The sequence below is a fragment of the Sceloporus occidentalis genome, unplaced genomic scaffold, assembly GCF_023333645.1.
Source record: "Sceloporus occidentalis isolate IW3139 unplaced genomic scaffold, rSceOcc1.0.p SCAF_10, whole genome shotgun sequence".
NCBI lineage: Eukaryota > Metazoa > Chordata > Lepidosauria > Squamata > Phrynosomatidae > Sceloporus > Sceloporus occidentalis.
In genome coordinates, this window is record NW_028316990.1 from 37,634,870 (window position 1) to 37,662,299 (window position 27,430).

A 27,430-nucleotide genomic window follows, 5' to 3' on the forward strand; every position below is an offset into this window, starting at 1 on the left:
GCACAGAAAACATTTCTACACAGGGATATTATTTCCTGCCCAAAAAAGCTTTTCCCTGCATAGAAAAAAAAATCTGTTTTCAGGGAGACACTGCTATAGAGGAAGCTGAGGAAGCATGACTCCCTGGATTACTATGAGCCTCCATATTGTGCCACATATTACTTTTAGGCTTACCCAAGAATGTGCCGAAGAAACCGAGGGCAAGGAAGCTGGAGATGACGAAGATGGAGCCAACTGCTATGAGGGCCATGCCAATATAGTATCCAAGGAGACAATCCAGAAGCTTTAATTTAGTCTGACTCTTCATCGCTTCTGTGAAACTGGAGGGGAAAGAGAAGAAGGGACATTGATTTGGTTGCACCGTCTGCTTTGGTGAGAGGTCTTTACAGGAGACATTAAACAAGCTTAAGTGAGTTCAAAATCTACCTTGCAAGAAATTCCCCATTTGAATCTTCCCTCTGCTATATGGCCCTTGTGGTCCCTTCCACCTCTAAGTTTCCATAATTCTCTGATTTTTCTCTCTCTCTCCATATATACAGTTTTCCAATTCATAAAACACCCTGCAAGTGAAATAGCTTGAAAATGTATCAAAACAGACTCTTCACTTGGTGAATCAACTAAAGCATCGTTGACTGAATGACCACATTATAGCTTGCAGCTCTGCTAAAACCAATAGAAGGCTTTGCAGTAGAATTGCAAGGTCCCGAAGCATGTCCCTTTCTCAAACCATCGCTCGCCTCCCTTCCCTTCATGCCTCAATTCTTGTGCAAATAAGGAATTCACTCCCATCTGCATTTTGCATCCAAGCCACCCGGTATTTTAGCTACTGAGGAAAAGAAAACTGTTTGCAGATGGTAATGGGCCACCTTCTCCTGGGTGGCGGCGGCAAAGATTTATGGTTTCCGAAACAGAATCTTTATTTGTATAACACATGAACTCAGGCCTCCTTTACCCATCCTCCCTCCAGAAACGAACTGGGAAATGAACTTTTCAAGCATTTACAGTGCTGTGCCGTAACAAGAAGTATTGATTTTCTTTTTCCCAGATGATATAACCTCTTCAGCATCCAAAGTCGATCCGGCTTCCAATATATTTTTTTCCTTTTAACAGTCACCCAGAGTTTACCACTGTCGATACAAACCTTGTCAATATAAAAACTCACTATCAGTACTTTCAGTTTTCAGGAACTTGGTGGGTTTTTTTTTCTTGCGGGGGGGGGGGTGGACTATTGCTTAGAAGCAAAAGACTTTGCAAACAGCAAAGAATACTCTCAACTAAGTAGGTCAGTGAATGTGTTGCACCTCATTCTAATGCACAAGTTACATTTGTGGCACAGAGTACCTTTTCTCCTTATCTACATCCTGACAACATTTGGGATATAATACAATAAGTTGCTTACATAGGGCAACCCTTGAAAACTGTTCAGAGACCAATAACTAGATCAGAATACAAGCAGCTAAGTTATTAACTGAGACATATTTCAGGGATAGGATCCAGGACCTTGATGTATCAATGAAAACTCTGACATGAAAGTAGGGATGAAAAGTATATTTGAAACAACGGCAATGGTGGAAAAACATGTTTTTCAAGCGCTGAGGAAACCTGATGTGAAGATCCCGGACTAACACGAATCTTCACAGTTTAGAGGTTATTCTGTACAAATTTTGCATACAGTTGTTTTGCGCAACAAACAGAATTTTCTGCCTCCAAAGCCAAAGCTGGGCTGCATTAATAGGAGTATAGTGTCCACATCGAGGGGACGCAGTGTGTGTGTAGTTGCCTTCACGTCACCTATTGTTGACTTGTGCGATCCCATGAATTTCACTGGGGTTTTCTTAGGCAAGGAACACACTCAGAGGTGGTTTTGCCAGTTCCTTCCTCTTAGTGACTTGAAAGCACCCAACGACGACAACAAGAAGATGGACCTTCTAATGCTAAGATTCTACCATTCTGAGAGCTGGTCCAGTGCCCTCATTTCTGGAAACGGCATGAGCCCATCTGCAAACCCCATGGCTTCTGATCCAAAAAGCCCATAATCACAACCACTTCTTCTTCTCCAGTTGGTGCTTTTAATGGCCAAGGGAGCTGGAACTGCTGATTACAACATTCACTGGAAACCAAAGAGGATCGGCAGGGCAGCCTGGTCTCCAAATTGGTGCAAATTGGATGAAGAGGGGGGATTCCTATTGAATGCAATGACCCAGCAGGGGGTCTAGGGTGGGATGATGGTGATTGTGCCTTGACCATTCTCCAACAGCTCTATGCCCCTGGGAGGCCTCAGTGCCAACCATTTCATAAGCCCAAGATGAGGTGTTACATTTAGCAAAATCAGTCGCTCTCCTGCCAGGCCTCCTTGACAAGCTGCTATTTTCTCCTTCGCAAGGTCTTCTGACTGATAATAACCCGATTTGTCTACCAAGCCGTGTTGGTGTGTTATGTGTTATTTGGGTCAGTATGTAACCGTTATCTCAACCAGCCCCCTTTCCTTAGCTCCGAATCTGCCTTTTGACCTTATTTGCCTTGGCTAAAATTATCTTTCTCTATCAATCTCTCTTTGTTAGCCTCATCGTCTTCCCTCTTTGCCTCCCAGCTCAGTTATAAAATTCTCAAAACTTATCGTAGGGTCTTGGGGACTAAGGATGCATCACTTGTGCATTGCTTTGACATCACTGTAAGTGATGCAGTTCCAGCCTATGGACTCCTGGGATATGTAGTTTTACAGTCTTTAGCCTTCTCTACCAAACAGCAGGTATTTCCAGGTCCTCCAGTCCAACTCTACAGTCAATATCTGCCAGGAGTTGATCATACAATCATGCTATCTATGCACCTTTGGCATAAGGCATCACTTCATGTTATGCAACATCTCCAACCTTGTAACCCTTCTATTCAATCACAGCCTGATTCTCCTTCAAGTTAATGGAAGAGGCTTATGTCCATTGCATTTGGGTAGAAAATTACCCAAGAGATCCTTACTAAAAGAGGCAGAAAACATAAACATAAAAAGAAAGACAAGTTTGTCTTTCCCCCATCGCTCAGGTCTGATTTTGGAAAGAGCAGCAGACGACGTAAATTACCCATATAACTTAATGCACGCACAGACTGCTTTTTATTTGGCTGGAGGAGATGAAGAGGAGGAGGAAGAGCAGCTGCATTTCAGTTGGGAAAAGCGTCTGGTGAGTCAGAAAATAAAAAGGGAACGACTAAAAGGCAGAAGGATGGCAGAGAACAAGCCAGGCTGAGCTGCTCTGACGCCAATGGCCGAGTCTCCATTAGCCACTTAGGACTCCTAGCCTTCCATTTGGGCTGCTCTTTTCTTTGACTGGTTTGCGTACACTCCGCTCGGACTCAAAAGGGGCCGAAATATGTGTCATTGCCCATCGATGAAGCACACAAAGAGATGGCTCAATAGGATGACAGAAAGTTTGCTCACAGAATTCACTGTTGCTGCAGATATACATTTTTAGCTTTTAAGGCGATGATGGGTTAGTGCCGGATGGGACCCGAAGTCCATCAAATCCAGGATCTTGCTTCTGGGAAACTCAAATGCAAGGCTTGTTGTTGTGTGCCTTCAAGTTGTTTTGGACTTAGGCCAACCTTAAGCCGAACAGAACTAAAGACATATATCTCCTGGCATAAAGACATGTTTCTTCTGTTGTTGCTGGGTGCCTCTGAGTTTTTTCCGACTTATGGCCATTTGTTGTTGTGTGCCTTCGAGTCATTTCCAGCTTACCTATCTTGAGGTTTCTTGGCAAATTTCTTCAGAAGGAGGTTGCCGTTGATATCCTCTGAGGCTGAGACAGTGTGACCTGGCCAAGATCACCCCAGTGGTCAAGTCGGGATGTGAATCCTGGTTTCCAGAGTCATAGTCCAATGCTCAAACCACTGCACCACACTGGCCCCCACTTCTTAACTTGTATATGTTCTCCTATGAGTGTATTTTAGTGGTTTTATAGCCTTGTGTTTAACCATGAGTATATGTGTTTTTCATTGGTTTGCTAAAATATTTTAGCATGGCGTAATGGTTTGAGGGTTGGACTAAGACATTGGAGACCAGGGTTCAGTTCTCAGCTCGGCCATCAATCCTGCTGGGTGACCTTTGGCAAGTCACACTCTCTCAGCCTCAGGGGAAGGAAATGGCAAATCTCCTCCAAAGAAATCTTGCTAAGAAAACCCCATGATAGGTTTGCCTTAGGGTCGCCATACGTCAGAAATTAATAATAAGAATCTATAAGGCTTCTTCAGGGCCTTTGCCTTCCTCTGAAGCAGAGAGAGTATGACTTGCCCAAGGTGACCCAGCAGGTTTCCACGCCTGAGCAAGGATTTGAAACCAGGTCTCCATAATCCAACAGTCAAACCATTACACCACGCTGGATTTTCCTATGATGCATAGTTCAAATTAAGAGATTGGCTATGTTGAGAATATCACTTTTCAGACAGCAAGTCTAACACAAGGAGGGGAAATGCACACAAATTGGTCCCTTCTGCAGTTCATCTGCATCTCTTTCTGGACATAGCTGGCTGCAGCTTCATAAAAACCTCATGCGCTCATTAGCAGAGTCAGGAGAGGACTTCATAAACACAGAGCAGCCCTCTTTTTTTCTGTTTTTGCCCAGAAACCGATACCGGATATACAGATATGGATGGAGTAAGAGGTGGAGTAACAGGAGCCGGATCTCGCCGTGCCAAACCGCTTGCCAAGAGAGGATAAAACTCAACCTTACTTATCTCCCTCTTACATAAGCCAAGCAAGGGCTGGAGCTGGAAATTACTTTAGAAATCAATTCCGAACCATTTGCAACCTTTTACTCGAGGGGTTCCAGGAAAAACACAGCAACCATTTTGAATATTTTTTTAATAGAGCAACCACAACAACAGCTGCTCCTGCTGTGGCTTTCGGACTCAAAGGAAACCGACTCTGGTGGTGGGCACTCTTATTTGGTAATCCTCCCAGAAATGGGCAAATCTTTGCTGTCCTCCTGCTTTCCCATCAACATTATTGTGACTGGTAAGTTCATCTGAGAGACTGCCTTGAGGAAGGAGGCTGTAGTTTGGTAGGAAATCATTAGTGTTCCCAGATCCCCAGGTTTGGCTTTGAGTCTCAATGTTTAGAAAGCACTTCTTAGGAAGCTCCTTTAACGCAGTCTTTTTATGTCAATCCAGCCTTCTCTTTCCTTCTTGTTCTCTGCCTAGCTGAGTTTCTTTTTAGCAACATCAGCACTAGCAGCATCAGCTGTAGATTGGAAGGAAATCACTAGTGTTCACAGATCTCCAGGCCTGACTTTGAGTCCCAAGATTTGGAAAGCTCTTCTTAGGAAGCTCCATTTAACACAGTTTTTTAACATCAACCCAGACCTCTCTTTCCTTCTTCTTCTCCGCCTAGCTGACTTTACTTAGCAGCATCAACATTGGGACGATGGTGAAGAAGGACTGGAAAAGCACAGACCTTTGGGGTGCAGTAGCATGTCTGCAGCCCTGAGCAGACAAGGTCACCCAGTGAGTTTATATGGCCGAGCCAGGATTTGAACACTGCTCTCTAGAGTCATAGCCCAACACTCAAACCACTACATCCCACTGGCTCTCAGTGCATCTTATTCTGCTCTATGTATTCTCATTTCACCCCAAATTAATGAGCAACAAGGAGGGATGTAGGGGGGAAATACTCATCTATGCCCCTATCTTGCTGAAATTTCAGCAATTGTTGGTCTCTTTTAATTCAAGCTCCTTTTTGCCACCACTAGAGCCCTGGAAGCTAAATTATCTGCCCCAGTTTTCTTGCAGCTCTGCAGAACTAAACATTTTCCCACTGAAATTTGGAGTATTTTAGACCAAGCACTGACCCCATCTCAACTCGGGAGCCCACCTGCGAAAAGTGCACCCAGCAGAGCCCCAACGGAGCCCCAAAGTCCTTGCGGAGGCTGAGGAAGCCACCTGAAAGCTAACCTTCCCTGGCTTGGATTACCTTTGTTGCACTGGGAACATCTAAGGACACATTACCATAATGTACAGTACATCATTTGCACAGGATTACTAGCGAGTAGATGAGGGGCGGCGCGAGGGGAGCGACATCTTGTCACAACCAGAGATAAGAGAGTCAAAGCAACCTGCTAGCAAATTTGCACAGGTAATCCTGGGCGGCTTTGGAAAAAACAGAGGATCTTGAAACTCACAACAACAGAATGCCTAGGCTCCAGTTATCCCTCCAAGACTACTTTGCAACTGTGTTGTTCACCAGGAGAATTGTGAATTGGTTTCACTCCATACCAGGGCCCCCCAAACTGTTCTTTTTTTTAGAGCTTTTTTGGGCAGAAGACTCAATATTAGCAAGCAGGTTATTATTACTTTTGTCTCCTTGCAGGAATGCTTTTGTGAAACAATGAAAACAACAGAACTCAGTGCATTAAAATCATCATCATTAAATTTAATCATCATTAGTATGCTTTAACTGAAGTTGTGTTTTACTGACATGTTTGTTGGTATGTTGTTCCCCACCTCAATATCCATGGGGAGAAGTGGGTAAGAAATAATAATGATGATAATAATCATCATCATCATCATCATCATCACTGGAGACCACCAGCATCATCACTTGAGGCCACAAACAATATCACTGGAGACTGCCAGCATCATCACTGGAGACCACCAGCATCATCACTAGAGACCACCAGAATCATCATTGGAGACTACTAGCAATATCACTGGAGACCACCAGCAACATCACTGGAGACCACCGGAATCATCTTTGGAGACCACTAGCAATATCACTGGAGACCACCAGCAACATCACTGGAGACCACCGGAATCATCTTCGGAGACCACTAGCAATATCACTGGAGACCACCAGCAACATCACTGGAGGCCACCAGTGACATCACCAAAGACCATAGATCACTTACCAATGGCTCCGTAGGAAATTAAGGAACAAGATGGTGGCGCCCAGGCAGTAGCAAGCCACGTACGGAGAACGGAAAATGCGCGTGAGTGACTGAGTCTTGTGCTCCCATCTCCCCACCTGATTGAACAAATGAAAATGCAATCAAAAGGAGGCAAGGCTAGAGACAAAGCAAGTCCAATCACAAAAGCCCAACCGGGTTGTCACATTTCGAACCTGGGTTCCTCTTTAAGAACGGAGAATTTTCTCCGCTAGGTCAAGGCAGCCCTACCACTAGCTGAGCTTCTTCAGGTCTTGGTTAAGCTACTTTTTTCTAACACCATTTCCCAGAATTCCCCAGTCATGTTGAGAGGCTGGGTTTCCCCCCTTCCAGACCTAAAAGTTCATATCAATTAGACCTGGGCAAAGTTACTTTTGTGATCCCATTGACAACCATTATGGTTCCTGGCTAGGTTGGCTGGAGGATTGTGGGAGTTGTAGTCCAAAAAAGAAACTTTTTCTCAGCCATGAGCATCACATATACGCACCAGGCATCACCAGAATTGAGCTGGAAGATGGGTCTCTACTCTATCAGAAGTAAAAGGGAGAATGTAATTTTTAAAAAAGCTTTATGCCAGCCTAATTTGAGGATGGAGGAACGGTTTATTAATAAAATGCCCAATATGTTTTATATTCAACAATATGTATACATTCCCCAAGACTATGTAAAATGATAAAAAGGGACAATCCGTAAATACATAATAAAACAATGCATCATTTTGCAGCGTGTGCAATCATTTGTGCATTAGCACATGGCCAGGATTTTTACACAGGGTGACCGAAAATGATCTTCACAACCTCAATTCTATACAGAATCGAAATGGTAAGAGACCATTCCTATATAGAATTGAAACTGTAAAGATAATTTTCAAACACCCTGTATCCACTTCGAGACATTTCACCATATTTCATAGCCAATATGATGGCAATGACCCACAATTTATCACACTCCAAGGAGAGGCACAGATAAAGACATGTATATGGGCTCCATATTTGGTTTCTTTAGTTTCCCTTTAGGTCAAATATGGGTCCCTTTAGTGGCTTGAGTGTTGGACTGCAACTCTGGAGACCAGGGTTCAAATCTCAACTCAGCCAGGGAAGCCCACTTTGGGCAAGTCACGCTCTCTCAGCCTCAGAGGATGGCAATGGCAAACCCCTTCTGAAGAAATTTGCCAAGAAAACCCCAGGACAGGTAAGTTGGAAATACAGCACACAACAACAAATGGCTGCCTTGGGTTAAATATCCATGCACACACACACTCAGGTTCACAAGACTAGTGAATCCGCAAGTTGCTTGTGCACGGCCTCCAAACCACAGCAGTATTGGTGCCGAAAACCTGCTTCTTCCCTGGTATAAATAGCTTGCAATAGTAAATTGAATTTAGGAAGAAAAGAAACGCTAAAAACAACAAGCAGCAGGCGTGCGTCAGCGGCCTGCTATAATTGGAGCTGCGGGCAAGGGTTGGGGGTGAAGGGACGAGGGCGGGCTGAGTCGCTGCCACTTTGCACAGTGACGCCAGGATCCGAATCCGTGCCCGTCTGTTGAGTCATGGAGCTGCATATCGGAGAGGCAAGGCAGTAAACAGCCTGCGATTGATGCCTTTTTTGCAGTTGCGTGGAAAGACGGATGCCGTTTGCATGCTAACAAAATGCAACTTGTTTGTGCCAAGTTAGACAGCTATTCCAGATAAATACATTTTCCCCCAAATTACGTGAAGGAGACTAGAGTTATTATTATTATTGATTATATTTATTTGTATCCCACTTTTTCCCCCCAATTGGGGCCCAAAGTGGTTTAACTGGTCTAAAAACAACGTACAATTGAAAACGTACAAAAGTGACAATTAAAATGGAATTTGGCGATATTAAGACGGATCGTTTGTATTAAAACAGAGTACGATTTAGAACGATAATAAGATGCACCTTTGGGCAGAATGGATGCTGGATGAAGCTTGAAAGGGGGAGAGGGTTGCAAGGAGAGCAAGTATGGTATAGTGGCTTTGTGTGTTAGACTAGGACACCGGGAGACCAGAGTTCAAATCCTGACACAGCCGCAGAAACCCAGTGGGTGTCTTTGGATAAGGCACACTCTCTCAGTCTTAAAGGAAGACAGAGGACTCCTCCTCAAAATAAATCTTGCCTAGAAAACTGAGCCAGAATATTGCAATGGGCTAGGGCTCTGGGAGACAAGGGTTCGAATCCCAGCTCAGCCATGGAAAACCATAGGGTCACTTGGACAAGTCATACTCTCTCAGACTAAGATGAAAGTAAGGGCAAACTTTTTCTGAATAAATATTGTCCAAAAGAACTGAGTAACTGTGAGGCAAGGTTTGGGCGTTGGTTTAAATGCTGGGCTAAGACTCTGGGAGACCAAGGTTCGAATTCCTACTCAGCCACGGAAACCCAATGGGTGACCTTGGGCAAGTCGCACTGTCTCAGCCAAAGAGGGAGACCATTGGCAAACCTTCTCTGAGCAAACCTTGTCCAGTTCATGCTAGGCGAATAGGAGCCAACCTGAAGACGCATAACAATAACAACTATTATTATAGGATCCAAGTGAAAACTTGACTGTATCTGGTCCAAAACGCACTGCAGAAATAATCCACTTTGAGACTGCTTTAACTGCCCTGGCTCAATGCTAGGGAATCCTGGGAATTTATTGTGGCATCAGAGCTCTCTGACAGAGAGGACTCAAAAGCCCACAAAACTAGTTTCCAAAATGTCCTAGCACTGAGCCAGGGCAGTTAAAGCAGTCTCAAAGTGGATTACTTCTGCAGTGTGTTTTGGACCTCTAAGCGCCATCAAGTCCTGTATTCAAGCCTCTCCGCAGCCTGTTGTCTTTTCTTTGTTGCATTTCTTTTCAAACCAAGTCTCCAGCCCTCATGGATGGCTGCTGAAAGAGAAAAGAACAATAGTAAATTGCAAAGTGCAGGGCGAAATCTCAAACTGGCGAAGGCAACGACAAAGGATTCGAAGTGTGTCAGTGTGTCAGTATGTCAGAAAGGAGGTCATTCAAAAGTCCAAGATCCAGGGCAGTTTTGCGGGCATGAATGTTATTGGTTAGTCCAAACCAAAGCAGACTCCTTGAATGATCTGTGGGATGGAGAATTAAAATGCAGCTAAATCCCCTTTTGATTCAATGGAGCTAATCTACTGAATTTAGGTCAACAGATGCTGAAAACCCTGAGTCCAGAAGCAGGTTTCTGGTTGCACTTTTTCAAGTGAAGTTTTTGTGGAAAGCAAAACACACACACAGAGCATGCTTTCTTTTCAAATTCCACTGGTTTTCTAACTGCAATATGCCTGCATTACTACAAGCTTTCTGCAAGGTGAAAGGCAGAGGTCACCTGCTGTTCATAATGGTCACCACTGAAATCTGAAAAGGGAAGGTGACTTTGAACAGTGTGCATGTGCGTGCTTTGCTTTCCGCAAAAACTCCCCTTGAAAATGTGCAACCTTACCTGTTAAGACTTTACAAGGCGCTTGACCATTGCCTCCCTTCCTTTTTTTGAAATCCACACGACCTTTTCCATTTAATCAGTTGCAAATGCCACCAGGTGTGTTTTATGCATGCGCCGCAGACTGCAGATCCTTGCCATCCCATTCATATTAAGTGCTTGTTCCAGGGAGATAGGTATACGGTTTCTCTCTCCTCCCAGCAGGCCAGACTTTTTCAATGTGTTGCATTTTAATTTATGCAACGGTGGCTCTGAAACCTGGCACCTGGTTCTATTTTATGCCATTCCATTTTTATCTCCGGCTTACCGCAAACAGAAGGTGCAGTGCCAAACGCAGATCCACCAAGCTCAGGAAAAGCATTACTTTTGGGCTGCGCTAATCTCATCGTCTAGGTCCTTACATGGCCCCATGCCACCAGAATCTGGGACCCTTTGCAAGGCAGACAAAACCCTGTCCTTAACAGCTATATTCTTTCTGGGCTGTACAAAAGCAAGGCACAGAGAAGGGTAACAAGGGTGCCAAAGGGATTCTCCAAGTTTCTCATCCTCATTGAGAAAGATGGTCCATTGCTTGTTCTTCTTAACATTTAGGTGGAATCTCTTGTAATTTGAGCCCATGGGTTCATATTCTAGTTTCTGGAGCAGCAGAAAAAAGCTTGCTTCAACCTCTACATGAAGTCCGTTCAGATATTTAAAGATGGTTGTCATGTCACCTCTCCGTCTTCTCCAAGCTAAATATACCCGACTCACCCAGCTGTTCCTCCTAAGGCTTGGTTTTCAAATACTTGACCATCTTGGCTACCTGTCTATGGACATGTTCCACCTTGTCTCAGATGGGTCCAAATGTTTTATTTATGCAAGGCTTCCCTGACTTGGTTATTTCATTTTGCATGTGCATATTGTGAGTTCTGAACAAAACGTTGGCTGAAAGATGTTGAATTCCTCTTCTGTTTTGTGGTGCAGGAATCTAGACCTAATCTGCCTCTAATACCAAATTGTCTTGTTAAAAAAGCAATGCCCAGGAAGACATCAACTTGGATGACTGAGATAGAACTCAACAACATCTGGATTCTCAGGTGTAAAGGACCTGTTGCAGGTGTTCTCCTAGAGACATCTGTACATCTGGTTTGGTGTTCATTATTCATCACAACATCAGGCGACCCAGAGCTCAAGAACACATTCCCAGCCCACGCGACCAGATTCACAAGCATTGATTTTTGCACAGAGACTACCTTGAAGGGAATTGATTCCTTTCCCCCCTCAGGTCCAAGGGATTCACCGATCTGACATGTGGCTTTCTCATATGGCTTCTGTAGCAAAAGAGAAAAAGGAACCCATTGCAAAACAGCCCACGTGTTCTTGGCTTACAAAACATTCCCCAACAATACTGCTGCGGCTAAGGAAACTCAAGGGGACGGCGGTCATATATCCTCCCATATTTCATAGATGAAAACCGGGACATGTGTGGCTGAGCAATGTCAGAGTATGCGGTCAAAATGGCATCAATAAGGAAGAGCAGAGGTTACAGCAGTTTGCTTTTGCCTGAAGCTCCTCTCCTCTCTTCACTGTTCAATTAATTGAGTGCAAAAACCCATTTGCACTTTGAACAAAGTTTGCAGCAAGAGGACTAAGCTGAGGACAAAAGGGGAAAGTGGGAAGGAGAGAGAGAAACAGGGACATTTCAAAAAGCAGATGGAGAAGTGGGATGGCAGAGGATGAATTAATGTGCCCAATTGGGAAAGTTGGAGGACTTGCAGTTGCTGTTTCTTCAGATTTTGTGAGATACTGAGCCTTCCCTGTCTGGTGCTGCAAGAAACTACAGATCCCATTGCACTGAGCCATGGCAGTTAAAGTGGTGTCAAAATGCACTAGTTTTGCAGCTCTTGTCATCATAAGGCCTGGCTGCCAAAGAGTAACTCAGTTGAAGGGAGATGCTGATATTATCCAGAAACTGTCATAAAGCCATAATGGCCTGTTTGGTTGTTATTGTTTTGTTGTGCTATCACCACAACATCACTTCCAGCTCTCTGCCAAGGAGGAATGAAGGGCGAGAACGGCTGTGGACGTCACTGGCTCCTGGGATATGGATGGATTCTCGCACGAACCAGGTGCATTGCGGAGATGAGAAAGGAGAGGATACAGAACGCAGCAAAAAAATAGATTGCAATGTCGCCTGAAGTGCCTGCCCCTGGCTTCAAGGAGATAATAAGGACAGCCATGATTAATCGAGAGATGAAATGTGACAAAAATGGTTCAAAAATCATGAAGTGCGTCATTCACTCTTCTGGGATGCAATCCATTTTTGCAGGGATGGTCAAAATGGGGCTCGTGGCCATAGACAGTCCCTGAAACCCTACAAAGTCTCCAGATTCCAGAAATAATATATATATATATATATATATATATATATAATTTTGTTTATGTCATAAATTTAACAATTACACTGTATAGTCAATCACGCATACTGAAATCATAACAAACAACTCTTCTCACCACAGAAACTTCCATGCGCTTCATCACTCCACATGAGATTGATTTTCTATTACCATCATTTTAATCTCAATTCCTCATCTCTATCAATTCCTTATCTCTATTATTTCTTATGCTTGGGTTTACTGATTACACAAATCCATGTACACAACCCATAATTTTAATTGCTCCTTCCTGAACACTTGGCTGCAAATATGACTGTTTGCCTCATCTGTTTCATTTATTTCTCTCAAATATTTCCTTTTCATTCTTTTCTTTGTTTAGGCTCTTTTAATTGAAGCCTAATCAAGCCAAGTGCCTTGGTCTTTTAACTTCCATATCATCATCACAAGCTTGCTCAAAACTGGCTATATATAATTCATGGCTAACTCCTATGCCACACCTAGGAAATCTTTTTATAGGGGGAAATCATTAATGTTATTTATTTTTTTTACAATATGAGTAACTCTAGAGTCCAAACTGTCTTCATTTTCATGTCATGCAGTATTTCCCTACAATTACCCAATTTTTTTACCTCAGGAAATACTCTTAACTGTTTGTCCCTCAACTGTGTATTAAGGTGACAGTTGGTTCTTAATGGCAAATTAGTGATTTCTTACTTCACACCAAATTTTTTTACCTCAGGAATCACTTTACCAAGATGTTTTCTTAAGTGTGCTCTTGGCTTTAATATTTTACAAATGGAATGGCTTTCTCTACTCTCACTCTGTTATTTTATCACTTTCTTTCTCTACCTCAGCAATTTACCTCAGGGACTAGTCTTAATATCACTCTCAGTTCTCAAGTAATTTCCTACAAATTACCTTTCACAATTACCTCAGAGATTACTCCCCTGACATTGACGCCTATGCTTTAAACTACTGAACTTTTTTTATTTTTGAAGTTCAAATTAAATATTAGTGTTTCTGGAAACTCGAACTCAGAACCCTGTACCACCAAATCTGAAAATTAGAATTTACTTTCCTATTAATACCTAATAGCGTGGTTACTTACAGTATTTCAGGCACAGACAAACTGGTAGTTTAATAACAATAAAACTTTATTTGAAAGAATGGTTTTTTAAAAACAGTATTTTGCTTATTGAGATGGTACATGTGTTTGTTATTTTCTTGGTTTCTCTCCTTCACTCAAGCCATTAACCAATCTGGACCTTGGACAAATCACACTCTCTCAGCCTCAGAGGATGACCATGGCAAACCCCCTCTGAACATATCTTTCCAAGAGTGTGTGTGTGTGTGTGTGTGTGTGTGTGTGTGTGTGTATGGCCTAATTTGCCAACCAGTGTGGCCTCTGGATGGCTCAGAGTCAAAAATGACCCTTAGGCTCACCAACCCTCCTGTCCCCTCTTCCCAGTTTAGGATCACAATTCTCCATGTGTCAATGTGTCAGAAAGGCCTCATTCCCACTACCTTTTAAACCGAATCGCAAATCAATTTTAACTGGTTTAAAAATGACCACGATTCGCACTTCGGAGAGGGGTGTGCGCCATGTGCTACAGCCGTTTAACCAGCATCTTTTTGATGCTGGTTTTTTTTCACGTCTTTTTGGATAAACCGATTCTGCGCAAGTGTGAGCCTGACGCAGATCGGAATCAATTTAAATTTGCCGTTCGGCCAGCTGGAGCGGGTCCGTTTTTGAATCGATTTGTTTGTCAATGTGAACCACAAGTGGGTTGTTTCATGTTTATTTTGCAGCAAGAAAACGTGATTGGGGCAAATGTGGTGCGAACCACACTCCGCTGCCGAACCGATCCATCGATTCGGATCGCAGAGCGACTTATTTATAAGGGAATGCAGCCTAACTGGGTTTATTTCTTGCATTTCTGCTTGCATTTCAAGCCTATGGAAAGGCAGGTTTGTTGGGTTTTTGCCTCCCAAGGGTTTGAAATGGTGAGGATAAAGGTGCAAAGTCTTGGCGTTATATCTGCAGAACCAAATTAAATATAGTCAGACGCTTGCGAGGAAAAGGAACATGAACACACAGTGCCTTGGCCCAAGAATTCCTAGAAAGACGCTCATCTCCAAAGCTGGAGGGCATGATGGATTCCAGTTCAGTAATAAGGTTGTCGCGTCCCTTGTGATTCACAGCCACAATCAGAAGTGAAAGGTTTACAGACGAAGAGTTAAAGGAAGATAAAATATGACTATTTTTTATAGGCTGTTTTGGTTCATTTGGGGACAAAAGTTGACAAAAATCATCCCCCCTCCCAATTTTTAATATATATATATATATATATATATATATATATATATATATATATATTTGGTGGGGCTGAAAGCTATAAAGGCTTAAGGACCACACTTAGGGTTTCCAAGGGTTTGATATGGCCTGCAGGTTGCACATTGGAGAGCAGGCAGTGTATTGGTTTGGCATTGGATTAGTGACACTGGAGACCTGAGTTCAAATCCTGACTCAGCCACTGAACCCCAGTATCTCAGTCTCAGAGGAAAGCAATGCCAAAGTTTCTCTGCAGAGATCTTTAGAGCCTGCATGGTTTGGGTGTTAGACTGGGACTGCAGGAGATCTGGGTTCGAATCCCTGCTCTCCTATGGGAACCCATTGGGAGACATTGGGCAAGTCACATTCTCCCAGCCCAAGAGGAAGGCAATGGCAAACCACTTCCAAAGAAATCTTGCCAAGAAAAACCTTTCTGATACAGTTATAATAAAAGTCAGAGTCAACTTGAGGGCACTGAAGAACGTACGATAACAACACATGATGGAATGAGCTTTTAATCTATTTACGGTAGATACCAATATCATCCACAAATCTCAAAATCAGGACCGGCTTTGGCTATTTTCCAACAGCTGCGTGACAAAGATACAGAATGTTCCAGCAAGTCCTATCTTCTGCATTACAAGAAATATAAAGGGGGGGGGGGGAGACTCTAAAAAGGTTAATTTGCGTTGCTGCTGCTCAGGCATCGGTAGACTAAGTTTATCCTTCCCCCGCAGGGTGCAAACGTGGCTTGTGTGATCCAGCATTTACATTCGGGCTTAGCTCCACGCTTGCAAACTTTACATGGGTGAATTTCTTCCACGTTTTCCTTTTTGTAAAAAATGTGCTAATTTGTATCTTTGATGCACATGCGCCAACTCCTTCAGATGCAGCCGTGACCACAGAATAGTTTAGAGATGCATGCGGAGGAACGGCACCCGCCTTCCTTTGCAGATGCCGTGTGATGGTTTTGGCTAAGTTGGCAATGGAGAAAAAAGAGAGGCATAGGGAAAGATGATGGAGAGGATGCAGAGAGCCATTTGGAGGAAGAAAGGAGGAGTCCATGGCTGGCCAAAGCTACCAAAAATCATTTTTGACTAGGATAAATGTAATATCTCTGCAAGGGAAAAAATACGAACTGCACAAATATAGGATGGGTGACCCTTGGCTTGGAAGCAATGCGTATGGAAAGGTTCTTAGCAGACCACAAACTAACCATGAGCCAACGGTGTGATGCAGCAGCCAAAAAAAGCCAATGCAATTCTGGGCTGCATCAACAGGAATACAACATCCAGATAAAGGGAAATAGTAGTGCCCTCTGTTCTGCTTTGGTCAAGCCTCATCTGGAAGACTGTGTCCAGTTCTGGGCACCACAGTTCAAGGAGGATATTTTCAAGCTGGAACGTATCCAGAGGTGACCAAGATGATTTAAGTATGCCAAGGGAACTTGTAGCACCTTTGAGACACAGGCAGGTTACAAACCGCCAAAAAATACATATGGAATACGTATTAGGGTTAGGAAGGGGCAGTGCTTCCGCACCCCCCTAACCCTAGTACGTATTCCATACGTACAACATGGCGGCGCCCCTTCCACATGGGGGTTGCCATGTTTACGTATCGGACGCATAGCGTCCAGACGTGTCGCGGCGCTAATGATGTCGCGAGTGCGCCAGCGGCGCTTCGCGACGTCATTAGGGCGCCGCAGAAAGAAGCTCCATTTTGGAGCTTCTTTTTTGCTCCGCAAGGGAGCCGCGCGGTGTGGCTGCGACGGCTCCCTTACGGAGCAAACGGCGATGGCGGCAGACCGCCTCAAAGCGGTGGTCTATAACCCGCCACAATGTGCGAAAGGAGTTGTAGCATAAGCTTTTGTAGGCTTGGTCTGCTTCTGGAACATGTACAGAGAAGGCCCACCAAGATGACTGAAGCATGCAAAGGGGACTTGTAGCACCTTTGACACTAAGCATGCAAAAGTAGCATAAGCTTTCCTAGACTTGGTCTACTTCAGTTCGCTCCATGCATTTGAGGAAGCAGACCAAGTCTACAAAAGCTTATGCTACAATTTCTTTGCACAGTTAGTCTTAAAGGCGCTACAAGATCCCTTTGCATACTGATACTTCAGATGCTACCAAGATGATTAAAGGTCTGGAAGGCAAGCCTTATGAGGAATGACTGAGGAAGCTGAGGATGTTTACCTTGGAGAGGACAAGACGGAGAGGTGGCACAATCACCATCTTTACATATTTGATGGGATGCCATGTAGAAGATGAAGTGAGCTTGATTTCTGCTGCGTTAGAGACTAGAACATGAACCGATGGATTCAGATGAGGAGAAAAGAGATTCTACCTAAAGATTTGGAAGAACATCTTGATTGTAAAAGTTTTTTGAGAGTGGGATGGAGCACCTTGGAGGGTGATGGACTCTCCTTCTTTAAAAGTCTTCAAACTGAGGTTGGATGGCCATTTCTCGGGAGTGCTTTTAGCTGTGTATTCCTGCATGGTAGGAGGTTGGAACAGATGACCTTTGCAGACCCTTCTAAATCTGTGATTTTACGATTCAAACACCTAGGGCTGCCATAATCACTTGCGTTATGGATAAATCCACAAAGAGCTGGCTGCAAATCCTATCAAGGCCAAGCTAAACAGACCCTTTCTTTGTGGGTTACAACTGGTTTCACTGTACCACCAAATGGATCCCTGTTCCATCTTAAGTAAGGAACAGAGAGACGACGAACGCTGTCTTAACCGCTAGTGAAAAATTCCAGGAGGAGGAATGCAGGAGAACAGAACAACCCTTCCCCCTTGCCATACTAATTAATTTGTACAAGCTGGTAATTAAGAAGAGACGATATTTGCATGAAGCCGCTAATGAGTGCCTTTAAACGATGTCCTACGTGTGGCTGGATCATATAGGAACGTTCAAGGTGTCTCTCCCGAGGAGGGAACGCCAAGCAATCTTCCACAAACCAAGAGCCAATTAGGCAACGCTAATGAAGCTGCTTAAACAAGTCCTCAACGCGCGGGTAACAATTATCGACAATCGAGCGCCATCCTATTCCCTGCGCATCGAAAGAACGCGCGGAAAGGGAGCCTGGCTTTGGGAGTTTTGAGTGAAACGTCAAAACGTCTCTTTTCTGGCAGGAAGAAATGAGTGAGAAGGCAAAACAGAGCCAGGGAGTGGCAACCAGAGCTATGGGTTCAAGGCGTGAAGAAGGCCTGGGGTGAAAACTAATAATAAATACATACATAAAGGGAATTTTTTCACGCATGTTTAAACCAACAAGTGTTGGGCTTTTAAATGCCATGCAATTCAGATGTCAAGGTTTGTATAGAGTTTTTAATACTGTGGGCCCTTGGTATCTGCTGGGATTTGGTTCCAGGCTCCCCTGTGGATACCAAAATTCATGGATGCTCAAGTCCCATGAGTTCAAGAAAATCTCAGAAGCCCTAGGAATCAAGCAACCTGGTTCATATAGTCCAAAGACAAGGCAATAGTGTGGCTTCTAAGTTGCATACAACCTCCATATCCCAATTTTTGGGCACAAAACAATGGGGAACAGAATGCATCTTTCAGTTCCTAAACTGGGTTCTCAGATGTTGTTGGACTACAACTCCCAGAATCCTTGACACACACACACACACACACACACACACCGGTGATGATGACTAGGGCTTCTGGGAATTGAAGCCTACAAAGTGCTGTAGATCCAAGTTTGGGAATCATCGCTTGATGGGCCACAGTAAAATATAGTGAAATATGGCCCAAGGAGATGAAAGTTTGGTCTACATCCTTGGTTCGATCTGCGTCCCTTGAACATCAATCATTTTCTGTTCCTTAGGAACACTGGATAGAGAAGTGGGAGCAAGCGACATTTCATAAAGAAATCAAACTTGAGAGAGGAAACAACGCTTTCAGCCAATTCCCGTAAACACTATTAGAGAAATGAAATCCTTATCAAGGTGTTATATCATGCATGGATCGAAAGAGAGGGCTGATGAAGAAATAATCTCCAGAGGCAGGTGCAAAGGCAAAACAACTTCCTAGACCTCATGAAACCTGCATCTGTTTACTTTCGACAGACTGTTTTTCCGCCCGTCTTCCTTGATCCATGTGCCACCAAAGCTGAGGATAAGAAAGTCAATTGAGTTTAATTGATCTTCTCCGGCGTATCTTTCCAGGACATCCTGACTCGTGGATGGATCAACCAAAGCCTTTGAGTATTAATTTCCCCCAAATCCAAAGAAACTCAGAAATGAAGCACTGTCTAAAGCAAACAAACAGCCATGCGGCTGACTTGCAACATAGGGAGTGAAGCAACCCAAAATGACCTCCTAAGCTTTCCTGGGTCACCCCAGTCTTCATCTTGTATTCATTTAGTCACCATGGCTAGTAGCCAATGGCAGCTTGTGGCCCTAACTCCGTTAGATCTGTCTAATCCCGCTTTGAAAGCTACCCTAAGCCGTTGGCAGCCTTGACTTCAGCTGGCAAAAGCAAATACATTATTTGGGGTGACCCTTCTCTCCATGGATGAACTGCCGGTCAATTTGACAAAGTGGGATGCTCCATTAGGGATGGGCTTTGGGACTCCATTTTCCAGTTGAAGTTTGGGAGGCAGCTTCTGGAAGAGCTCAGAAATGAGGCCGCCTCTGGACTACCTCTCCCAGAATCCACTCACCGCACTGTTGGGGGATACCGGGCATTGCAAACCAGGAATGCTTCCAAGCTCTGAGAGACCTCTTGACTTCTTCTTTATGCCTGGTAATCTTAGGATAATCTCACATTCCCCACCTAACTGCCTTATTTTCTTTCTAGATGAAACCAAGCCCAGATGTTTTAACTATCTCCGATGCAGAAAGCAACCAGGCTGCTCCGTTGTTCTGGTTGATGCCATTTCTGATCCCAATTAAAATGACCAGAGTGAGGTTATCGTACCTCGGACACATCATGAGAAGGAAGAACTCATTGGAAAAGACAATAATGCTGGAAAAGGTGTTAAAATCTCAGGAATCTAATGCTGCACCCAATAGCACATTCCCTGGCTTCTCCTGGCATGAAATCTCAGTACAGCCACCAGCCCTGACTCTCACCCACCATTGTACAAAGCATAACACTTGGAACATCATGTCAGTTGCTCATTTATGCTTAATTGGCTCTCAGGAAGCGTTCTAAATATACCAGATAGATAGCTGCAATGGCGAGTGGCCAATGGCGGCTGGCGGCCACTAGTTGCTAAAGTCTTTTTCAACCAAACACTCCTCTTTCCTGATCTTCGGAGGGGGACCTTTTAATGCGGCCAATTCATGCTCACACCTCCTCGGTTGAACTAAGTGTGGGTAATTATATGTAACAGGGGCCCAGTGGGTTTCATCTAGCAGCAGCAGATTGCCATCCTCGCAATTAATTCATGAGTGTTATTTTCCCCCCACGGTTCTATTTTCGTTCACCATCAAAATAACCCCCTGCCATGTGCCATAGGGCAACGCGGTAGTTGGACACTGCCATCCACTGCATACTGTTTCAGTACTCTGCTGTGCCTTCACATATACATACACACACCACAAAGGAAGTCGTTAAATAATGTTCAATAGAGAACACAGTCCATCAGCGAGATTTGCACAAAACAGCTTCCTAGTTTCAGCAAGAAGTGGAATGCAAAGGGGCCACATTGATCGGAAAGTCTTTGGAAAAATATTAAACATTGGGCCAGAAATCTATAATGATAAAAGGATGAGTGTGCATCTGTCTCTGTTGTAGCTCCCAGATTCTGAAACTCAGGACTAGCCTCGTTGTTGTTGTTGTTGTTGTTGTGTGCCTTCAAGTTCTTTCCAACTTATAGTGACCCTAAGGCACTGGATGGCTGCGGTCTCTTGGAGACCTCTCCTTCACAGAGTTGCCATAAGTCAAGGTTGACTTAATGGCAAGTAACAACACTGGAGGCAATGTAGTCTAGTGGTTTGAACTTTGATCTATAACTCTGGAGACTAGGTTTTGAATTCCTGTTTGGACACGGAAACCCATTGGGTGGCCTTTTACCAAGTCACACTTTCTCAGCCTCATAGGAAGGCAAAGGCAAACCCTATATGAAACAATCTTGCCAAGAAAACCCTGTGACAGGTTCGCCTTAGGGTCACCATATGTCAGAAACTACTCGCAGGCACACAACAACAACAACACAACTTCATGTATTTCATGCATCCCCGTACCTCCAACCAAACACATCTCCCGTTATTGTTCTGCTTAATTGGGCAGCTTAGATTCTAGCGCTGCCCTTCTCATTAACTTCCCAGCCAGACCAGATACTAAATGAAGATCGTCCCCGCTGTTCACGGCCCTGATAAATACAAATCAATCCCACGTTGCAATTGTTTTCCTTCCTCGCCCGTCTTGATACCAGGCACTGATTAATGGGATCTTAATGAAAAATAATCCAGCCACATCCTGGACGAAATCAGTCCACACAACATGACAGACACCGAAAAGGACCAAGGAGAAGTGGCAACACAGCATCCGCCTCCATGCGCCAGTCCAGTGCCAGTGGTTGAGAGAGCCATGTGCACCATTAAACAAACATGGCATTTTACCGAGGCACCCAATGTTCCCCATTAATGTTCTCCTCTGGTACAACAAAGACAATACCCCATGGCTTCTCCTGAGTTGAGGACAGAGGAGGACAGGTGATGCAGTGGAAGAGCAGGCGGACCAAAAGGGAAAGGTATTAAAAGCTATTAAAGACTGTGATTTAAATGAAAGGAAGAAAATGGAACACCAGCAGCTTTAATACAAATAATTAATTGTACATGGGGCATTGAAGAGGGACATGAACAAAATCTACACAAGCTCACAAATCTTATAAATCTAAATCTGCAGACACCTGCCAAAGATGCCAGGGCCAGGAATCCACTGTAGGTTGTCCCTTGCCCAAACTCATTTTTTATTGGAGTAGCAGTTATTATTACAATTATTTGAATATTATACCATTCTTGGATATTCAATATTATTACTATTAGTATTAATGGTTATCCAACAATGATCATTATTCTGTGCCTTCAAGTGACATAGGGCAACGTTAAAGCAACCCTATCACAGGGTTTTCTCGGCAAGATTTGTTCAGAGGAAGTTTGCCATTGCCTCTCTCTGAGTTAAAGCGGTAACAAACTGCATTAATTCAGTAGTGTGGAAGCAGCCCAAATTTGGTAACCTTATACATCCATATATTTGCACTCCATATATTTCAGAAATGCAACGAAACTCTTGTTAATGAATTGCAAAGATACACATTCAGGTTCTGGCAAGAGTACTCAAATGTGCACCAGCCACTTCCAATGTGCACTAGGCATTCCTTTTGTACCCAAAGGCACTCCACTGTGAATCGGTACCCATTGCACATTGGTCCATGGTGCATCAGTTGCTCCACCATTGTGCAACGGATGCCCATATGTTGTAACGGCAGCCCTTACGTGACTATGGATGTTGTGAAACTACTCAGTACAATTTTGTGCACGTGTAAAAGGCCATTTGCAAAGCTGTAAGTCACAAGCAGATGGAAACCATTAGGGAATTTGGTCCTCAGGCTGAATGAAGTTCCCCCCCATGTGCCAGAAGCTTCCATTGACCAAATAACCTGAAAACTGCCAAAGTTGAGGTGTCAAAATAAGTCTCTTCTCCTCCCACCTGATCTCTTCCTAAGCACCCACCTCCTCCAGTTGCTCCACTCTTTGTGCTTTTGCAAAAACGTGGAGCTTTGCCCCATCCCCACCCCAAGCCATTTTCAAACATTCAACAAGTGCCAAGTGTCTAATAGATTCCAAGAATAAGGTCCCAACAGATATAGTGCCATATTCTGCAGTTTTATAAGAGGAGGAAGCAGAGCAATGTGGAAATGAAGTGTAGATCTGTTGTTCCTGAAAACCACAAATACTGGGTAGGAAAGTGTGGGCATCCAAGGGAGATGGATAGATAAGATACACAAATAGAGAGAGACCTCTATACTCTCACAGCAACATCCATCACACAGTAGAAGGAAACCAGGAAGGAGATATCTGTTGCTCCTCCAGTGCCCCCTACCGTCTGTTTTTTAAAGAATGACACCAAGATCAATCCTAACAAGCAGAAAGGAACCGTGTCCATGGTTGCATCCGCACTGTAGAAATAATCCATCTTGACACCGCTATAACTGCCATGGCTCCATGTCACGGAAACCTGGGGATTGTAGTTTGTTGTGGAACCAGAGCTCTCCGACAGAGAAGGCTAAATGTCTCACAAAACTACAGTCCCCAGAATTCCATAGCATGGAGTCAAGGTAGTTAAAGAGGTGTCAAAGTGGGTCATTTCTGTGGTGTGGATGCAGCCCATAAGGAGAGCTAGAAGAGACCAAAGGTCCATCATCCCATTCCATCATCCCAATCCACAAAAAGCTCATTTTTCCAAAGATTTCCCATTCTCCCCATCTATGATAACAAGACCAAATTCACACTTGGGATTCATAGACCTTGCAGAGGGCAAGAAACCCGGGACAGAAAGTATGCACGCAGCTTGGCTCCAAATGATGCAAGACGCACCCCACACTTTGCAGAGACATCATACCTCTCCTGACCCAGTTTTTTGAGCGCCTTTTGTCCCTGGTGAGCTAAATTTAGCTGCCCGCACTGTTCCCATCTGTCATCAAACTCACCAGGCGTTGGGAGTTATATGTTAGCCTACTGAAACCTTTGTCACTTCCGTACCAGACAGATGAGACAGTCAAGAGCAGCGATTGATGCCCGCTTGCTTGGAAAGAATACGCCAGTGGCCATCAACCTTCCCTTCTGGCTTCAATACTCGGTCAATGCCACTTCCAACATCTCAATTTATTGGATGGAATTGTACAAGAGACAAAGGCAGCCATTGTTGCCAAAGAGTAGGGTAGTCGGTCACCGGCAACCTCCAATTTTCTTCTGCGCACAAAGGGATGGGAAAGAAATCGATATACAGTACATGCTGAGCAGGAATGGATAGAGCAAGGAGGAGGAAGAAGAGGAGAAACAGAATGCTTCTGCCCAAAAACTCAAACTCAAAGCCATCAAGCACCCGGTTGCAGCTTTTCAGAAGGTGGACTATCTGCTCAAGGGACCTTAAAACTTTGATGGCAAACATCTCATTCCAGATTGGGGAATACAGTCGGCCGTCCATATCCATGGATTCTGAAACCCCAGATTCAATCATCCATGGCTTGAAAATATCCCAGAAAGATATAAACTTGAAAAACTGAACCTTGATTCAGCCATTTTATATAAGGGATCCCATTTCGATACTATATACTATTACATTAAATGGGACTTGAGTATCCACGGGTTTTGGTGTCCATGGGGGGTCCTGGAACCAAACCAAGGTCCCCACTGTATGACTCTATCAGGGCATCATTTTAATTTTAATTACCTATGGCTACACTCCCCACCTCACCTCCAGTGATATGAGCCCAAAAGAAAGAAAGCAGAGCCATCTCCCACTGAATGAAATTCTTAAGAAATGAATCACTCACTTGGAACTAGGGAACACTGGGGTATCCACCCCACAGTGACCAATTTAAAGCCGAAAAATAAAACAGCAGTTGATGAGTTGGCCAAAAAATAGAAAGCAAGTGAAGACAGTACATACCAGATTCCAGAAAAGTGGGTTGAAGGCAATGCAAAGGACAGCTGTCACAAAGTTGGAGTCGGTCAGATCCACATAATCGAAGAAGAGGGTCATGACGGAGAGGTCAACCTGCAAAAGACGTCAGATGTTAGCATAGCCCCATGCATCTCATCTAACGCAGCAAAAGCTTCCACCCAAGAGTGTTTCAGATTCAACTCCAAACCATGGTTTACCCTAACTGTACTTCAAACTCCAAACTTGGAAGTCAACCGTCACTGATTTCATTCTCACATGCAAGAATTTGAAAGCTTTCTCCCTGTTGGATAAGATTATGAGACAGTCCTTGTATTTTTCCTGTGATTTTTGCACTCTGGGACTTCTTTGTGAAAATTTTCATTTGAGCAAAACGCTTCATAAAACATTTTTGTACCATTTTTGTTTTTAACAGAAGTGTCCCCAAACTTGCTGCAATTGACCATGTTCTCAACAAGCTGTCTCAGTGTGTCAGACACCCTTTCTTGTTGTGAATGCAGATGTTTGTGAGTATATCTTACATTAACGGGACTTCAGCATCCATGGATTTTGGTATCCACACAGGGTCCTACAAATAAACCCCAGCAAATACTAAGGGCCTGCTGTATAAATCCTTACATATTTCATTCTCATGCGTATGAATGAGAAATGGCATTTCCAGCCTCCTTTCTGGTTATATGGCAAGACTGCTCTGTTGGCCTCTCGGGTTTTCACATTTGCATGAATGATTTCCCTGCAAAATGCATCAACGGAGCGAACAGAGCCAATTGCATCGCGAGATTAAAACTATCCCTGCTTTGCTCATTGCATTTTGAAAAGTGGTAGCATTGGATTTCTGAGAGTGTTTCTGATCAGTGAGCAATTTCTTCTATCCTTCTCATGTGTCTGCATGGGTGCAGACACACTGATTCACAAGGGAGAAAGACCCAGGTTTTGCATGAAGACAGAAACCCCAGCGCAAGCCAAGAAACACTTGCTTTGTTCTCACACTGGAGAAATTTGGAAAACTCACCTATGCTTCATGCTCCTTGCGTGGAGACCGACTACCTGTGTACTTGACCTCCCCCAATATGACAACCAAGGAGATCTGTATCAAGAGATTTTTAAAAGTGTTTCCAAAGCATTAAAGTACAGCAATAACTTTTTTTGTCCACTAATTTTTTCAGGTTTGTAAGAGCTTTAGCTCCCTACAGCGGCGTAGGAGTTGGGAAGGAGCATGAAGTCAGAACTGCAGTTGAGTGGAACATTTCGTTGTTTGAAACAACTTCAGTTTATATAATTAGGATATTTGTAGTAGAAAGGGTACATTTCCCTTTCATCACTTAACTCAGTGGTGTAGCATAAGTCTTTTTGCCGCACAATGGAGAGAGTGGCTGGCGTTCCAAAGTACCTTTTTGTCGCTATTAAAATGACAGGTTATCAGCATTTTCAGAGGACTGGGTGATGGAATTAACAACCAATTGTATGTATGGCGCAAACATTCCACCAAAGGTTTACTAAACTTGCCAAGTGACAGAAAATCTTTCTAACCTTCTGCTTCCTCTGCCACGAAAACCTCAACCAATTCCCTCCTTAATTCATGCTTATGCCTCATATGTTAAGATCATAGAAAAGTTTCTTTTGGGGGGTTACAACTCCTAAAATCTCCCAGCCAAGCATGAATGCTGCCCAGATGTATATCAGATGAACATATCCAATGTATCTCAGATACAACCTGGGACATGTGTGGCAAAGCAAGGATTCAATCCCTGGCTTCTTGGAGTCCTAGTCCAATACTCAACCACTGCACCATTACGGCTCATATTAAGAGTAGTGAAAACAGCAATTTCATTGCTCTCCTCTCCTTCTTTTGCATTTTCCTTCTCAAATGTAGACCTGTCGCCAGCTGTTTTGGTCCCAGCCAGTCGGAATGAGAGTTGTAGGCCAAAATATCTGGAACATGATAGATAGGAGGAGACCATTTTAAACTAAACAGAGGATCTGGCTTACCTCTCCTCTCTTCCTCCTCCTTGAATAAACCTCCGTCTGTCCCCTTTCTTGGCACCCTCATTTGAAATCACAAATAAACTTTTATGAAGACCAAAAGCTCTCCTTGGAAAGACAAGCAACGTCTCCATGAGTGGTTGGCTTCGTTGCAAAGATGGCACCCATTGGCACATGGCATCATCATTGGCCAAGCTTCTATAATGTCACGGGATATTTGCTCTCTTTCTAACGCTCCTTGTTTTCTTCTCTTCTCCATTTCCCCCCTTCCCCAAATGCCTATTTATATCTTCCCAGATGTATATGTTTGTAATACAAATCTGGACACCCCAGGCATTGAACATTCATCTTCTCTTTGTGTCTAAACATAACATTGCAAAGAAGCAGGGAGAATCAACGGCTCTACAGAAAAGCAAGGAGGAATCTCTTTGTTTTCCTCTTTTGAAGTTTGGTCTTCATAAAAGTGTCAAGCAGATTGCAAATGCCACACACAATCTGGCTACTCTCTTGCAGCGGTTCCAGGATCCAAGAGTTTCTACCCAAACATTCACTTAAGGGAAATCAATCACAGGGCTTCGCCCTTTTCATCTTTCATGAGTTGTTTGGCCTTAGCATGGCCGAGGGAGCAGCGTGATCTCTGGGCACCACGAGACCCATTGATCCCACTGGTTTGCAACAAAGTTTGCGATGCTTCCACAAGGCCTTTGTTCCC

General features: G+C 43.8%; 1 protein-coding gene across 3 annotated transcripts in view; it reads right to left on the bottom strand.

Moving 5' to 3' along the window:
* The window catches only part of PEMT (phosphatidylethanolamine N-methyltransferase), a 48,436-nt gene that overhangs the window by 19,283 nt on the left and 1,723 nt on the right, over nt 1-27,430 (bottom strand). For all 3 annotated transcript variants that reach the window (XM_089540281.1, XM_089540282.1, XM_089540283.1), the window contains exons 2-4: nt 24,724-24,831; nt 6,894-7,009; nt 175-320 (exon numbers count right to left, since the gene is read on the bottom strand). In XM_089540281.1, the coding sequence (XP_089396407.1) occupies nt 175-320; nt 6,894-7,009; nt 24,724-24,831 (370 nt within the window). The remainder of the gene's footprint in view (nt 1-174; nt 321-6,893; nt 7,010-24,723; nt 24,832-27,430) is intronic.